Source organism: Nesoenas mayeri, assembly GCF_963082525.1.
Source record: "Nesoenas mayeri genome assembly, chromosome: 15".
NCBI lineage: Eukaryota > Metazoa > Chordata > Aves > Columbiformes > Columbidae > Nesoenas > Nesoenas mayeri.
This window is the reverse complement of record NC_137559.1, coordinates 3,472,380-3,490,579: the sequence shown is the minus strand read 5'-3', so window position 1 is coordinate 3,490,579 and position 18,200 is coordinate 3,472,380. Positions and strand designations below refer to the sequence as shown.

The following is an 18,200-nucleotide window of genomic DNA, read 5'->3' as shown; positions in this document are numbered from 1 at the left end:
CACCCAGAGCACGTGTGCAAACCAGCTGCAGTTACCCACAGTCAATCCTGTGGCATCACAGTTAATGCCCCAAGCCCCAGAGATCTTCAACAGCTGCTGAGGATTCAGCATCTCAACTCGAAACACTGACTGCAGGCAGCCACTGAGCCACAGCTCCCCAAACACCACGCTGAGACTCAGCTTTAGACTCAGCTTTAGAATCAGACTGCAATCACGTGCTCGATCACTTTGGTCCTTTGCAGCATGTTTTCCATTTAATATTTAACCCTTCTTCAGCTGGAAAGCCAGAAAGTTGAGGACTGAATGCAGCGTCTGCAATACATTCACCCATGTAACGGGCAAAACGCCTTTTAAACACAGGCATTTAAATAGAACAGGTCTTGTAGCATCATGATTCGCTTTCAACCCCTGCCAACAAGAATCCAGCCTCTTAAGTTCACAGTGCTTTCTAGTAACAATTAAGTCTTCAAACACCAGCCATCGGAGAAAATGCACAACTTACTGGATTGCTACTGGAATGTCCAAAATCAGTTTGCTTTCGCTAAACAAGAAAGCAAAAATAGGATGTACCACTGTGTGCATGATGCATCCACATCCAGGACACTGTGTGTTGAGTCTCAGCACACCCAAAACAAGAGAGAGTGCTTCTACGTTTGTAGTTACACTGTGGAACCACGTGCTGTAAGATAGGAGTGATTATGAAAATGCAAAAGGCTGTTACACAAGTTCTTGGGGAAAGGAGGAATCAGGGAATTATTGGGGGCTTTATTAGACAGATGGTCAGGGAGTCCCAGATCCAGTAAATGATGGAGGCAGACTGCACATAGGTTAGCACTGCTCTGTTTTCTGTGTTCTGTTACCCCAAAGATAAGCTTCTGAGGCAGAACACTGGGCTAAGAGGGAGTTGTGGCCTGAGCACATATAGCGAGTCTTATGTAAAAATAATAAAAATAACAAAAATAATAAAATCTACAGACTCTCTCAATGTTAGCCACAGTTTATAGACTAGGAAAAAACAAAACCAAACCAAACCCAAACAAACAAAAACATAAAAATGAAGCAACAAGTGCTTAAATGGTTTATTTATGGTCATATTACAAGCCTATGAACAAAGTGGGAATAGAAACACTCCAAAACTCCAGTGCCAATTTCCCCAGAAGGATCCAGGATTCACAAAAGGTGCCCTATTAATTAATTTTATTCTTTTCTGCAAGAAAGATATCTATAGGGATCAGGCTGTAAGAGGCTTAATTTAAGCCATGTTATAGGGATAAAGCACCTATCCTCCCTGTGACGAAGATAAAAGATTACCTGGGATCCCACACCAAATTGTTCCCTGATTTGGAATCTGCAAATCTGCTAAAGAAGAGGAAAAAATCCATCTCTTCAATTTTGTGGTTTGAGACACAGTATGCACATGGGCAGTGCCTTTGGAAAAAATGCCTAAATGCACATTTGTGAAGCAGGTACAACAGCCAGAGCAGTGATAAGAGCTACAACCTTGGCAACAACACCAATATACAGATTTCTGTCTGAATAGGCGATTTTTTAAACCCCTACTGAGTACAAAGGGAGAATTCCTGTGTCTTAACAAAATCTCCTCTGGTCTCCTCCTCAAACGCAAATTGGAGGTGTGTTGCCTTGCACACAAGAGCTATGGTTACAGAAAAGCCACCAGCCTCAGACTACCCCTATATTTCATTTCATGAGCCTGCAACAAAAGGGATGCCAAAAGACAGAGAGGCTTTCTTCGTGCAATAAGCAAGAATCAGGTCAAAGTACAGCCCTTTGGCTTGCAAAATGAGCATTTCCACAATACAGCAATCATGGCTGAGAATCCTCTGCCGCTCTCTCCTTCCCCGGCCTAGCCCCAAAAACGTAACTCAAAGGCAAGTCCTTGCATGTTGCGTGTTTCAAACAGGTTTCAGAAACAATCACAAGCGGTGAGACTGCCAAACCAAGCTGGATTTTGATGTGAAAGGAGAAATCTGAGAGCTACCCTGCCTACTCAAGAAAAACAAAGCTGTCGAGCAAGCCACAGTGAAAGTTAGCCGTCCGCAAGCCTTGACATTCATATTACTGGTCTTTGCTCCAGTGGTTCTCCCCTTCAAAAGGAAGTGAGCTCACTCTGACTGTGGATTCAGTGAACATTTTACACCCATCAGGGCAAAGGGAAGTGCTTGTGTAGCTGGTGACATCTGCAGCTTTTCCTCCAGCACGTGGTTTGGCCCATCTCCTCTAGCACACGCTCCATTATCTGAGATAAACATGCGTAAGAACTCCCGAACCCGGTATAGATTGTTGCTTTTCTTATGCGATGTATACGCCTCACATGAGTTGGCTTGTGGTTTGGAGACAAGGGTGATTAAAAATAATCACCGGTCTGTCCAATTGTGGGAGTTACCCGAGCTGTATATTCCGCCTGAATGCAGGAAGCGATGGATGACCGAGACAATGCAAAAGAGCCTGCAGAAAACCTGCCCTGGAGCTCTGCACTGGCTTTTCAGTTAAGCGGCTAACAGTGCTGGAGGAAGAAGGAAAGCCTGAAAGAAATGGAGCAGGCGATATTTATGCATCCTGTTCCAGCCAGTGAATGCACCCAGTGAAGTCAGGGTTCACCCAGCATCCCATTACACACCTTTAGAGGAAATGCACAAGCTCAGATTAAATCCCAAGTGTTCTGGAACAGTGTTGTACGGTTGTCCTAGAGCCTATTAAAACACACTCCAAGCCGAGTCTGAATCAAAGCATAGCCAGCAGTTGTGTATCTGCTATACCACGGCTCTCTCACACACACTCTATTCTGTCACACCTTCCAGAGTAAAAGCTCAGTACACAATTTATCTACTACACACTCTTGGAAAGTAGTAATTACAATACACATGCATAAAAATCGGGCAATGAATTGATATGACCTGTTAAAGGCCACAAAACGAGTCGGTGGCTAAGCCAAGATAAGTGCAGTTCCTGGAGTGCAGACCTCTGAGTAATCCGCTATCAGAGCACACAACATGCTACTGAACTAATTTTGCCTACTGAAAATAAGGAAAAAAAGGTTTAGAAAAAATATAGCTTCTGAAACCATGGCAATTCAGCTTACACCTTCTGGTTTACTAATCAAGCTTATGAAACAAAAGATGCAGATGGATACCAACTGATCTTTCATGATTTCTGCCATTAAAATCATTGTAAACTAGGTATTAACCCTTCTAACAACAGCCAAACACGGATGGAGCCATGAAGTACTAACAGTTCTCTAAAATAAGTATGTACCAGTTTAGCTATTAGCACAGAACCTCCCCAGACACTTTTCAAGCAGTGGTTCTAAGGGCTCTTCCTCCTACATGTCAAAGAATTATTTATTTGTTTTTAACTGATAAAGACTGCATGTGAGGTAACTATCCATGCCCTTTCAGTGAAAAAACAAACAAGTACAAGACAAAGTGTTCAAGCCCACAGTCATTCTGGTGCAGAGATAAGCCAGAAGTAGCAGCTGTAAAATATCAATAATGATACTGACCTCCATAGTATAAATTTAGTATTTATTTCTTTATTGTAGCTTTTTGATAACATATATCAGTAAGAACATCACTGCTGTTTAGAATAGGGAAACATGTACAGAGAAATAATCTCATTTTCAGAAATACTAAAAAAAGCCCGACCCTGAAGGGCAGTGTTGGAGAGAGAAGCTATTTGGGAAACAGAGTTAAGTTAGTACTAAAGGGCCTTTCACACTGACTGGAAGACAATAAAAAGAAAACCAAACACTGTAAATCTAAAGTCCAACTAGGCATGACTTTGAGACTAGAAACAGGCCCCTACATCACACCTTGTGTGGGGATCTGTTTATAATCCAAGCACAAGCCACTGTGGGGACTAGATTACAACACATATGGACTCACATTCATGTAGATATCATGGATTTACAGTAAAACCAGGCAAAACTAAGTGTTTGTAGCAGAGGTGAGGAACTTCATGTCACCAGTCATGATGCCACCCAAAGAGGATCCTTCAAGCGCAAACTGCAGAACCTTAAAGCCACATACCAGAAAACCTTCCCTTAACTCCTGAACTGTGATTCAGTTCCACCTCCCAACAGGCAGAGCTCAATTTATCCAAACTATACACAGTTTTCACACAGCTTTTCAGTGCCTTGAATCTACCAAGAAGGTGTTTGGTGCTGCTCTGCCCTTTCTCATGTAAAACAGACGGGCTGCTTCTACCAATTTCTTACAACCACAGTGACATTTTCATTTATGGAACATGCAAGTCTGACTTTTTTTAAAAGGAATTTTGAACTCGAAGCAGGAAGAAATAAGCCATGCCTGCGTGTAAGCCTCACAGCATGCTGCCAACCAACATTTCCCCTTAAAGCTGTACAGCAGCATTCAAAACATCTACAAACGGCCCCTCCTAGAGATAAAACACCTAGCTGAGAAAACACTGGACACATTGCTCCCTAGGAGTAAGCAGGAATCTTGCTTTGCAAAGCTGCTGAGGGTGGCAGGTTTGGTTTTGTTTAACTAAAGCTCGTTCCCTCTCTAGGCGGTGCACTTGGCAGAGGGAAAATAAACAGGCTGGAAAAACCCCAGAAGCTTGCAGGGGGGAACCTGCAGGGAAGCAAATTGCAGGGTAAACAGGGCAGCAGAGCAGGGCTGGGGGTCAGGAGGGCAGCGCTGGGTTCGGTGGTGGGAGCGCAGGTACGAGCCCCTGCCCTGCACCGGGCGGAGGCAGGAAAAGGGGCCAGGAGCCGCTTTCCAAAAAGGAAATTTCACCCTGCCCAGGATTTCCAAACTGCAATAATTTTCCATGGGCCAATCAGGGAGGAGCAAGGCAAACGCACCAAATTAGGAAAGTAAATACTGGAAGGGGGAGAGGGAGGAGGAGGAGGGAGAGTCCAGCTCATGCAACCACCTCCCGCAGCCAGTGATGGGACAGGGGTGTGGGTCCCACACTGAGCCCCCACCAGCCCTCGCCTTGGGGACAGGGAGGGGACACTGTGCCAGCCTCACCCACCACTGCAAAGCCACCAGGATAGCAGAGAGCTGCCCTGGAAGCCAGATGGGCAGAACGCACAGCTACACAATCACCCAAGAGCATTCCCTTTCCTGGGCAGAAACACCCAAATCACCTCCCAAAGCCTGGCCCACAGGGTACAGGAGCTGCAAGACCCTGCTAGAGCACAGGGGAAGCTTGCAGGGATGTTTACAAACGTGTCAGCCCCTCCTCTGTAAGAGGAACTCGGAAACGAAAGAGGTTTGGCAAGTGAAACCTCAGATGTCTTTTGAGGTTTTCTGAAGACTTGGCTGGATTAGCTTCTGCTCAAGACAAACGGATGCAATCATTAATCATCCTCAGTAAACACTCCGTTAGGGGCAGAGCACAATTCAACACTACTATTTCCACTTTCTCCTTATGCAAAAGCGACATTCTCGGGGAGTCAAATATCAGTGGCAGGCATATGCCAGAGTCAAAGATACAGGCTCTGTTAGTAACAGAAACCACACTGTGCTGCTTTGCGCAAGATGACTGAATGGAAACTAACTACCATATGTTGGCAAAGAAACCATCCCCCTCCCCTCCCAGCAACAAGCTTCATCTAAAAAGAGAAGGTTAAATATAAACTAAAAGCAGTGCCTGAGCAGAGGACTAAAACCACAGCTACCTCCAGCCCCCTCTTTCTAGAATATCTGCACATCTGTGCAGCTCTGCAAGGCCGGGGGAAAACCCAAACAAGCAAGCGCCTCCAGATCTATGCAAAACCAAACTGGCTTCATTGTGACACTGAAGTTGTTCTCAGCCTCGTACATTTGAATACTACTCGCTGAATGAGTACTAACTGTCAGATGATGTTTGTATATTTTTACAGATGCACAGACAAGAAAAACTAAAAGCTATTTCTATTACCAGGTACTCCCTCGCTTTTCCGAGGCCTGCATGTTTTAAAGTCTAATACACCACCTTATACCATGAGTTTACTTATAATTTATACTTCAGGTAAGGGCTTTAACGTGAAGAAGAGAGCACTCCATAACAAAGACTCATTGCCGGGAAAGAAAGAAAGTATTCAAAGACAGTAACTTGATGTTCAGGTTATTTCAACTGCACATTCCTGAAACAAGTAGTTTACAAAACAGGATACTCACACAGATGTACGTTCAGATTGCTACAGCCCCTCCGTACGTGGTCAGCATCCTACCCCCATTTCCTTCTATTCCCAGGAAACCACGTGCCAATGGCCACCCGTGTCCCCAACTCCAGATAACACCGGCACCACCCAGCAACAACAGAATATTATAGAGATAAAAATAAAACAGGCAGTCCTAACATAGAAAATATTTGCCTGCTTTCTTTTCTCCATGCATATAGGTAGCTCTTGACAGATATTTCTAATTCCACTGCCAAAGATAGACTAGTAATTCTATAGCGTGAAACTAACACTTGAGTCGCCCCCAATCCTTTGAGCTCTTAAACAAAAGCCTTGTGCCCTGCTTCCAGCCACCAGGACGTAGGTTTTTAACTGTCTTCCCTTATTTTGAGCATTGGATATTTAACTAGCTATTTTTAATGGGGCACTTAATGCACCAAGTATACCAAAAAAACAGGGCTGACAGACTGGTGTAGAGAACACAGATCAATCTCCAGAAAGCACGCTTGGGATAGTTAAAATCTTACCTGATAGTGCCGGTGGGGGATGGGAGGGGACTGACCACACTCCGGAGATCCGGCTCCGGGATGTGGATCTTCAGAGGCGATATTTGAGGGTAAAGTGGCCGAAGGGGAGGTGATGAGGCTTCCTCTTTTGCTTCCTCTTTATGGTATAAAGATGTGAACTGGATCTTTATAACCGTGCTAGGGAATCGGAAAGTACATCTGTAAGGGAAAGAAAAGTCACTTTCAGACATGGTACTAAACATATTTAAGTGTTTTTGTAAACAATTAGTGAATCATTCATAGCATAGAAGTCCACCATTCTCTATAGCATCTTTCTACCCAGAGTCTTTGGCAGAATTACTGATCATTCATAAATCTCTGTGTATGTATCATAGTGTATCACCATGTATTAACCTAGTGATTAGATGGAAGCTGAAGGTTCGGGTAAGCTAAGTGATTTCCCCAAGGCCTTGTATTTAAGCAAGAACTAAGCAAGATGCAGAACTATAATGACAAACTCTAGAGTTCCTGCTGTATCAAGGACTAGGATTTATCTTTTATTAGCTCCTTGCGCATAACTCAGGAAGATATAAGTTACTAGAAAGTATCAACCACCAGCAACATGGAGCAAAAGAGTGATAAAGTCCAGATATAGCAACAGCCTCCCCGCAAGACCCGTCAGCACTGTGGCCTCTACATATAGTGTAACTACTACCCATTTATATCTCTGCACATGATGCTAAAGGATCATCCAGCAGGTTTCAGATTAAAATACATTCATTCAGAAGTGCCTCCCTTTAGACAGTGCGGGTTATAGCTAACAGGGTTAGAACAGGGCCCCGCAAGCCTGTAGGGCCTCATTTCTTCTCTAAGTAACACTTCTTTCCAATTGTTACTTAGGGAAAAAAAATTAATCATACAAGTGTAGCCTTCAGGAGATGCTGGGAAATTCAAAAGGAAATAAGCACTGGCTTTTTCCGTATTTGAACGGAAAGCTTTCTGATTTATAGTGTCTACAAGAGACATGGGGCTGAATGAGTGAGCGTTCTGCATTTCTTCTCATTGCACTCTAATTAGACAATAATGTGCAATCAATACAAGCTTTCCAGGGATCATTTCACTGATACTAAGGTTAAAGAAGCAGGAAATAAAAACCAGGTTTCACCGTGGGAAAGGCCAACAGAACACAGTAATTGTGCTGGCTTCCAGCATCTTGCCTATAGAAGGAAAACGAGGGACTCGGGCAGTGTTGTTCTAGCACTTTAAGTGCTGGTGTAGGCTAAACATCATTGTTTTAACCAATGCATTATTGAATCCTGCCAGGTAACAACAGAACAAAGTGGCAAGTAAGTAAATCCATATTTGTGACCACCTTATCTTAATGCTGCTTTTGATAGAAAGGCAGAAAAATCACCCTATTACAGCTCTAAAAACATCCTCTCTTGCTCTTAGTTCTTCTGCACAAGCTAGTTCTGCTGTAAGGTAATGTCCAGAAACGTGCCTTGAGGAGTACAAAATTACCATTCAGGCATGGGAGGCTCATGGCCATTTCCCACCTCACCTTGAGCTGAGCTGGCTCAGCATTCAGCAGCCTGGAGTCACAAGGGCTTTGCTACGTACAGGAGTTTGCATTGCATTTAATTCACTTCAGAGGTCCTGCCACCTCCACTCACTAATGCATTAAATAAGAACATCATCACTGGCAACACAGCCTCGTCGTGTTTATCTAACCCTTCTAAACATGGTTCCCAGCAGATTCAATACAAACACACAATTCAGAACAGAGTGTCTGTGCATTGCAGTGTCCGCCAGCAGCGGGCACACAGCTCACCGAGATGAACCTGAAACAAGGTTGGGGAACCACTGCTCTCTATTTCAAGCTTTTGTACTGCTACATGGATTTGATTATAGAAAAAGGCCAACAGAGAATACATAAATTTGCAATGAGCATCACATGGACTAAGGCTTGATACCGGTATGAGCAAAGCTTCATCATTTCTCAAGCCCTTACCAGGGAAGAGCTGAGCTTCCTTTCACAGAGCGATGGAATTCTCTGCTGTCATGCCAGGTGCTCAGCATTTTTTAACATATGAGCCAAGGACAAATCAGTCCTTGTTTAACAGTGTGTTCAGCGCAATCCCAACGTGCTGCTGATCTCAACAGGCCCGGCTGCAGAGCCCTAAGGCAGGTATGCCGCACTGCGAGGACAGAAGATCCCCGCTTCATACCAGTGAGGAGCAATACCCCACCGCCACTTAAATCTTCCTTTTCAGAAGGAGCCAGTAATGCGAGATCCACATCTCCTACACACTACTTCTTCCAGGCGATGGAGCAACTAACTCCTCAACTCTGCTATATTTGCCGATGCTGTAACAACATTAGATAAGTTGATACCTGCACCTAAAACACTGCAAGGCAGTTCTATTAGTCTGCGAGCATGCGCCAATCTTAACAAAATCTGTTACTTCTCCAAAATCATGAGTCAGCCTGAAATCCGAAGGCTCAACTAACGCAGTAAATGTGTGCTGGAGGGGCCTGTCTAACACTGCTTTTCCTTGAGAGCCTTCCCAAATCTCTCCGGTCCAGCCATGTGATTTACCCGCAATCTCAGACTGGAACGAGGGAAGAGAAACAGAGAGGCTGGGCTGGGCTGGCTGCACAAGCAAACCGTTTGTTGGCGGCTGTGATTTTGTTTTGAGAAAGGCAGGCTTCCCAAGGCACTGAAGCAGAACCTAGGACATACAACTAGCTTTCACACATTATGCTAGCTAGCACGTACGTGGCCATTTTGTAAAGAATCAATCCCAGAAAACATCAGTGTGGATATACGCAAGGGGTGCTCAGAGCTTTCGAAGGCTTCTGCAGCCCGGTCGGTGCTGGTTTCCACTCCTGACACTGCCAAGGTGGGGGGGAATTTATGCTTTTACTGCTGTAAAAACCTGGAACCCAAGGAATGGAAATGCAATGCAAAATACAGTGTAAATTCCTGCCGAACTCCTCCCCTCCCTCAGGGGCGAGAAGGTGCCTGGGATTAACGTGATGGGTCCAGTCTCTATCACAACCGGTCATGTGAACAGCAACAACAGCGCAGCCCAAGACGCTGCTTCAAATCAGCGTACGTGCTCTAATACTGGGGAACTGTGTCAATGAGAAACCAGAAAAGCATGATTTCTGAATCATCTTGTCGTAAGAAAGCTCACTTTTCGTTACACTGAACCCGAATGCAGTTTTAATGAGCTTTTCTAATTGTTCCCTTAATTAACCTCTTTCTGATCAAAAGAGGATAAACTCAAATTATGTCGGGTAGCCCTATTTAGGAGTGAGGCACATTTAGTGCAGGATTTAAGCCTGTGAGAATTATACTTCTACAGAAGATAAGGAGGACAGGGCAGACAGCCCAAGCAGAACTGGGCATGCATTCTTTGAGATTACTGTATATATTTTAAGTTATTTAAACTGAGTTATACTATTTGATCCATGTTGCATGATTCCTATCAAAGATGCGTGGCAATTACTACTACTGCTTAACATTTCCACCACGAGAAAAAGATCAATCTGAAAGCACACATTAGGCTCCACATAAAAAGCATAACAAAGTTAACTGGTATTTCCAAGGACGCCCAAGAGGCAACTCTTAAGCACCTCTGAAATTTCCAGCTGATTACAGGGAGTAAATTAATGGCCTGCAAAATCTCTCAGTCTTGTTACAGGCAGGAAGCAACCTGCTTCGTTTCCAGAACTGTTGAGTTTTACTTGATAATCTGCTATAGACACGTACATCCTGCAATCCCTGGGCATATAAATGATATATATTGTACTCATACAGTTATAGTGTGTTGCATACATTTCAATTCCTTATGGGAAAAGCTTCCTATTTCCCTAGGATGCCTTGCATGGCAGTGAGAATAGAAAGCTTTTTTAGTTTGTTAGAGATGAAAACACACAAACACAGACCAACCTACATAAACTGCATAGAGATAATTCTTGCTTGACAAGATTACAGGCAGGAGAAAGTCAAAAGAAAATGGATTGCTGGCTCCCTGCTGCGTGCTTCAGTTCCCAGACTCCATAGCATGTGCTGAATGCATGCTATATATACATTGGAGACCATGGGGAGGAGGAGCGCACATGCCACACGTGGTTATAGCTCTATAAAAGACGTTGCTAGAATTTTGTTTGTTTTATTTTTTAAAAAAGACAGATATTCCTAAAGTTTCCTGGGGGAGCGTCTCACACGGACAACACAGCACCCATGCTATTCGGCATCCGGCGTGTGGTGAACCAGCAACAGTGACCACAAGCATTTCATCTATGCAAGGTTTGAAAATAAAGTGCTAGGAAACACTAGACTTCACATAAACAGTCACCCCTAAAGCAGACGTCAGGGAAAATAAACAACTACAAAACTACTCCATACCCTGCATGATTCTATGAAAAGCAGACATATTCTCCCCCTCCTCAAAGCACCTTTTACTCATAGATGTAAAGGAAACAGAGATGCATTTACAAAAACATAGCACCAGGTTCAATGGAAGCTATTATAGTCACTAATTCCTTTGTTAGAGCACCTTGAGTATTGTTCAACACCAAATGGCTTCTAAGATCTGCTGCATAAGAGCAAGAAAAGGCTATTTAAAGAGGTTTTAAAAGGAGGCAGGAAACTGTGCTGGATTTAGGTTTTCACGTGTACACTGTAGAAAAGCACAGCGGCAAAATGGAGAAGACAAATCATGAAAAAGCCAAGGTGGAACATATATATAAAAATATGTATATACCAAAATGTATATATCAAGTCTGGGATGGTATTTATATATATTATGTTTTTTTAATATATATATAAAAATGTAATATATAATATGTTATACATAAACATCACTCCAGCTTATTATGCAATAGGGAATAACCAGACAATTAAGTTGGGAGACTGTTACACATGCGTTGTCATCAGCAAGTCGGTACCATCTTTGTCTACTGTATCTTGCCACAATTTATGAAATCCTGTTATTCCTGAATGCTGTGGGTATAGACACACCAGTAGCATCGGTGTTACTAACAGTGCTGGGATGCAGGTTGAGTAAGGAACTTTTCATAAAACGCTTTGTTAAAAATAATATTTCACAATTTGAATCAGACGAGCAACAGTCCTGGGGTCTCATCCAGAAAACTTAAGTATGATACTGTTTCCACACCACTGACTCAGTATCTAAATCTTTCCACATGATGCAAGGGGACAGTAGCCCAGCTCTTGAGACAGTTATATCTGAGATCAGTAAATTCCTTGGATTCAGCAAACACGGACAGCCAGAGCTTTAATTACAGCAGCACGTCACAATGAAACAGAACTATGTCATTACGAGCTAAAGTTTGACCAAGAATGCCCACAAAAACCCTCATAAAAGAGGAAAATATCCCAAACAAACCCAGCACAACAGCTGTTACCCCGTCCCCTTTAACGTCTCTGAAAACACTTTAAAAAAGTGGTTTTTTGGTGTCAATTACATATAACTGCCCCAGAAGAATACAGTATTATTCCCATGCACAAAGTTCTAAAAATGTGTTGGGTTTCTCAGCTCAAGTGAGAATTTGCCAGAAGTTGTCTTTGGCAGGCTGTTACCATTATCGGTTATTTCAAGGCATTTTGCATGATGTTACTGGAGGGCAAGGTGGATACTTCTCACCCTTTCAGTCAATGTGGAGGATAAATACCGAAGTTTCAGGCCACAATAAATGTGCAGGTACCGTATGTAGCAGCAGTTACTACCTCCTGTAACTCATTTTCTTCGTCTTCTGTAATCAGCTAAGGGAAGAACCACATGCCTGCATCTATGAAAATCAAGTTCCTATTAAGTCATAAATCCACTCCCCATTCCCACACCACTTTGAAGCAGTCTGAAAGGAGGTGTCTTGGACAACATAAAAGACTCACTGGGAAAGTTTAGGCACTAGTGCACCCAATATCAACCCAAATTTGGTTACAAAGAGATAAGAATTTGCTTCCCTTACCTAAACATGCGTCTAAGCCCTGAAGGTCTGCCCGTGGAGAGATAAGCAAACTGAGACAAGAACAACTACCTCAGATTCAGAGTTCTCCAGAAACAAGCCTCTGATAATTGCTGTGACCAGTGCAAAAGAGCTGAGCTGGGAACATCTATTGACCAAGATGTGTCGGTTTGTGATGCTTCGCTGTGCCCAGGGAGAACAACGCTCATGGCAACTTCAGCACAAAACACTTCAACTGCAAAGTATTTGGAAGGGTATCACCCCATTTCAGTAACTAAATAACTAAATCAATTTTCTCCAGCTTCACAAAAATAAACTCAAGCCTTACACCCCAATGGGAATAATCGTCAGAAGTATTGTGCTCAAAATTATTATTCTCCTGGAGCTACAGCTGTCTGAAGCAGCAAGGTGGGCAAAAACATGAGTAACAAAACCACCTTTCAATCACAAGTGGATTAAAATGAATATTAGTTTGAATGAATGTCGTAAAACCGTATAACAAGCTCTGAAAGCCGCCAGAGCTGTCACAGGAGATTAGGTACTATTCACCCCTCCTTTATAATAAAATCATCCAACATTTCCTGTTCCACTCCCTGCCCTAGAATTTTTTTCCCTAAATAACACTTTGTAAGCAATACCAATAAGAAACCAGTTATATCATCCACTTGGCCAGTGCTATCTGCATTTCACGTGAAAAAGTTAATTGCACTGAGACCAAGAAAAGAGTTCTGGAGGAAGACAAAACACATTTTATTCTCTTAAGTCTGAACACACGTTACAAAACACGCATGTGCCTATCACCATGGCAATTTAAAAGGCATTATAATTCTTTTCTTTACATGTCTCTTTAGGCTGGGGGACACAGGCAACAAAACTGCCGGGATTTTAAGAGTGCTTGGTTAGTTTTGGAGGTTACCAGGGTCTTAATGAGTTTTCAGCATTTGCTGTTTCCCTTTGATCGCTGTGCTGATCTGACCAGATTTAACACAGAAATCCTATTGAAGGCCTACCAGTAAAGTCCTTTATCAAACGCACATCAGAGGAATATCTGCAACATGATGGTTGGTTAAGTCATTTGTTGTATTCGAGAGATAAGCAAAGGGTCTGCAAGTAAATGGTGCAGGCCAGAATCAACATTTTTTCTTCCTGGAAGGAATCAGCTCAAGCTGAAGACAAGCACTGGCAGACAGCAGCACAACCTGGAAATAAACTGCACAACTCCCTGCAAAAACACCTCTGGTATTATCCACTAGTGTTTCATTAGAGGAAAAGCTATAAAAGTGTTTTTAACACAACTGAAGGAAAACAAGATTTAGAACGTACAGAGATTATCTGCAAATAAAGGAGGATAGTGATCTCCATCACTGCTGAAATGACAGAGCGACCCAGTGAAATGTCTGGTCATAACTATTCTGTAAGCCACAACATGAGCTTGGATCAGGAGGACTGGTTTCTAACCTCACAAGTCGCTTGCCTTGCATGCTTTGTACACACTTTATTTAATGTACACTGTCATGCTTAACATTGCAGATATACACATCTATACTGATACATATATCAGCTGAGACTGAGCTAAAATTGCCTGAGTACATCTGTGAGTGAGCTCAGATTTTAAATAATTAGTTGCATTAAAGACAGAGTAGTCTTACTTCTCTTCATGAATTTTAATTTTCTTGTGTTGGGAACATTTTCTAGAAAAAGTAGCAGCAACTATTTCCATTGCCCTGTTACACCAGATGCACAAGTAGCTCAGCTTCGGTGTACTGGGGTCCCTGGCATTAACCACTGCTCAGGTATTGTTCCTGTACTAGAGCAAATGTAAAGCTGGTTTTAGTAAAGACAATCTCACACTGAAGTAACTAAGAATCCCTCACACCCAATCTGGTGGAATTAGTATCAACTAGCTATTCCAGATTACTGGAGGATTTTCTGTCCTTCCCCTGAATATATCTGAGTTAGCTGGATCATCACCCTGGACTCGCTGGGATGAGTAACTGGACAACTGGGTAAAATTCCATGGGTCGTGTGGATGGCTCACTGATTCCTTCTGCCTTTAAAAGAATCTTCTCCCCAAAGAGATATCAATGATGACACTCAGTCTCATGCAGATTTATTTTAGCACAATCCAACTCTGTTTCTCTGCTGTAAGAGGCATTTCCCGTACTCGGCACCCTCCCCTCAGCCATTTCCTCTCAATGTCACCCTCATGCCAGTAGCACCATCCAAACAACTGCACAGCAAGGCAAAACAGGTAGCTGAAGTAATAATTCCTTTATTTTTTTGTTGTTGGAGTAAGTTCTCAGGCAAATCAGTCCCTTGTCTTGCCTTCCACATGGCAACACAAGCCCCACCGCCCCCACAGAGGTGGTGGAGGGGACAAGTATCAAGGGAAGGAAGGAGCAGGTACCAGCAGAAATGGTGCAGACATATGACAGATCATTAAAAAAACCCCACCAGAGTACGTAACCACAGACTGATTTAAGCATCACATGATCCAAACACTACCTTCTCCTTTCAGAAAACGAAATGCCATTCATTCATTTTGAGAAAAGCTCTGTTTTTTCTCAGGTCAATCACATCAGCCTCCAGGCTGATGCTCTAAGGCTGGAAATTTTCAAAAGTTCCTGAAACAGAAAAGTCACCATGTTTGTTTTTTCTTTTAATTCAGTCTAATTATTTCAAAACCAAATTCACTCAGCTGTGTGCAAGGGGACTAAAGAATGAAAATGTTTTCTGCATCCTAACAATTGCTTCCCCGTACCCATGGCAATTCTCCCATGGCAACCGGTGCAGGTCATGTCTGCAGGAGTGGGTTTGTGGTCACCTCAGATGGGCTACACAGGCTCTACACGCTGCAAAATAAGTGCTTTTTAGTACCTTCTTGCTCCCAGAGTTGATGAACTGATTGTCCTTGAGAAAAGCAAGTGCAGTGAGATGGCTGAACAAGGACAATTCTTCAGAAAAGAAGTAAAAATGCCATTTCTCTTTGTCAGAGATAAGACCTTTTCCTTATGCTCCTTGCTACTGCTTAGCTGAAACTGTACGCAAAGGCACCACAGGTTACACTGGGATTTGACGAACGCTGTATACGACTATATTTAAAACAAGATTTCCAACACAGCCAGACAAGATTTCAGATGGGCAAAGAGCATGTGCAGGCAAGTGTATCTATTTAAAACAAATACTACCAGCAGCATCAGGCAAAACCACAAATTATGAATAGCTCTGTCTCTTAAAAGGACCGAGTAAATTAGCTGTAATGAATGTTTCTATTGAGCTCAGTTGCACAGGGCTTCCCTTTATGCCATTTCATCAAGGTTCAAACACACTGAGAAACACTTCCACACGCTGGCAGATTTTCTAACAGGTATTTGTTGCAAACTCCTTTGAAGACAGTAGCGTTCACAGGAAAGCTGGGGCAAACTCTGCATTCCTCTGCCAGCACCATGCACACACGGACATTCATTTTGATTTCTCTGCAGACGTCCCACCTCGCTGAGCCCACTGCCCATCCTGGGAAACGGCAGCAAGGGAAACAGAGCCAAGCAGGTGGTGGAGGGGGAAGAGTATAAACACCCCTGGGCTCATCAGGAAAGCTAAAAAGAGATACCTGAAGCCCAACCCAAAGAACATCAAAATGTTGGTTTGGTTCGTATATATCTTCTTTAAAAGTGCACAGGAGACGATGAGCGTTTTTCTTTTTCTTGAGGCTCCAAGAAGTAGATATTGAAAGCAAAACCTTCGGGAGAGTTTGCACTGTGATACCAGGCTGTAAAACTTCAACAGTCATTTTATTCTACACATCTTCCCTACAATTTCTTATCTAGCAAGCCTTTTAATTGCTTGATTTATCAGTTTGCGCTGTGACGGCGACACCAACACCACAAACAGTGGCAGTTCATTTTTCATTCAAGTGAGAACATTCGAGGCTGTATCACGCTGGAGAATTAGGACTGAAGAATCAAGAGCTGTATTTTTATTTTTACATCCCTTAAATCTCTTCAATAATGTTCTGATTTTACTCTTCAAAAATTATTTGAGACATCAAGCACAGCTTCACTTCCAGATTCTCCCCTTTGAGGAGCAAAGCGCAGTGCAGGAAATAAAAAAACAACACATAAAATAGTGTAGTTGTCATTTTTTTTTTCAGTAATGAAATACCACAACAAGGTTAGGGAATAAATTCACGCAGTATCAAATTAACATCTCATAGAAGAGCAGGAAAGAATATCACCAATACCGCTGTGACGGGTGTTTCAATCAGCTAAAGAAGAGACAGCGGGAATGGCAGGAGGTTTCCTCTGGAGTCAACACCCTGCCTGGCAAATTCACATTACGAACGCATTTTTTTCCACATTCTACTACCCTCAGCTTTGCAGGATGGGTCTTTGAGTCATCCTGCTCAGTTCAATACCAGAAAAACCTACCAGAAGCTGCTCTAGTCTCCTACAGAAAGCTACCAGAGTGCAAAGGGCCAGGAGTGTGCAGCTTCAAAACTGACCTTTCTGGAACTTTTGCAGCAGAAAGCACTGTAAACCAGCTAGTAGTGTCTCCTCATTCACTTTAATGTCTGCAAAAAAAGCTGAAGGATATTCTTGAAATACCATCATTATTAGCTACTTACTTTTTAAGTGCAACACCAGTCAATCCACACCTGACTAGAGATGAATTCACTTACATATTTAAAACATTACAAAAAAACCCCAACTATAAACACTTATGTTAAAATTAATCCAGAAAAATCCTGACAATTCTTTCCAGATAGATTATAAATATGTAAGATGATCTCAGAAACCAAGCTTCTGTATAATGAAAGATTATCATTAACTGGCTTTTATAACAAGTACCATTAAGGCAGATTTTTGGTACTTGGGTTGGAGATCCTGTTAAAGCCAACCACAAAGCCCACCTTGTTAAATACGTATGCTAAGGTGACACGGGAGTCACTTGGTGCCCAATCACCAGACACAGAGAAACAAAGAGGTGGTGCTATAGTTGTACCTCACTTGAGTTTCACATTTCAAAACACTGGAGTCAGCTTCAAAATATGCCATTCACTCCAACCCAGGAGTGCTGGGCACAGGGCTCACCATCAGAAGACGAATTCGCCTTCCCCTGCTGAGCTCTCCTATTCCTCTAAAAACAAGCAATTCAGCAGCACGTGGGCCAGATTGTGGAGTCCAGCCAGTCTGAGGCACCACAAGATCCAACTTGAGTCTGTCAATGTGCAAAACATCTAAGCCTGGAAGGTCTTACCTATCCCGCAAAAATCAGATGGAATTTTACATCAATATAAATTAATCTGCAGCAGTGACATCTATCTTTTAATCAATATTGGTTGGGGTTTTTCTTTGCCTGATTTTTTTCTATTTATTTTTATTAAAGTCTCCCAAGGGTGAATTCTGGCCCCTGCACCGCTCAGAAGCCACTTGGTTCCCCTGTGCAGCCCTCGCTATAAACAACTTCATGCCTCTGAGCAAACAGTTAAGACACAGTGAACTTTTTTCTACGTGTTGTAAGCCACATCTTACCCTAACATCGCTCTG

The 18,200-nt window shown here is 42.8% G+C and overlaps 1 protein-coding gene across 2 annotated transcripts in view; it reads right to left on the bottom strand.

Annotated features, from left to right (window-relative positions):
* The window catches only part of FOXK1 (forkhead box K1), a 48,523-nt gene that overhangs the window by 14,984 nt on the left and 15,339 nt on the right, over positions 1 to 18,200 (bottom strand). For both annotated transcript variants that reach the window (XM_080353803.1, XM_080353804.1), the window contains exon 2: positions 6,676 to 6,873. In XM_080353803.1, coding sequence (XP_080209929.1) covers positions 6,676 to 6,873 — 198 coding nt within the window. The remainder of the gene's footprint in view (positions 1 to 6,675; positions 6,874 to 18,200) is intronic.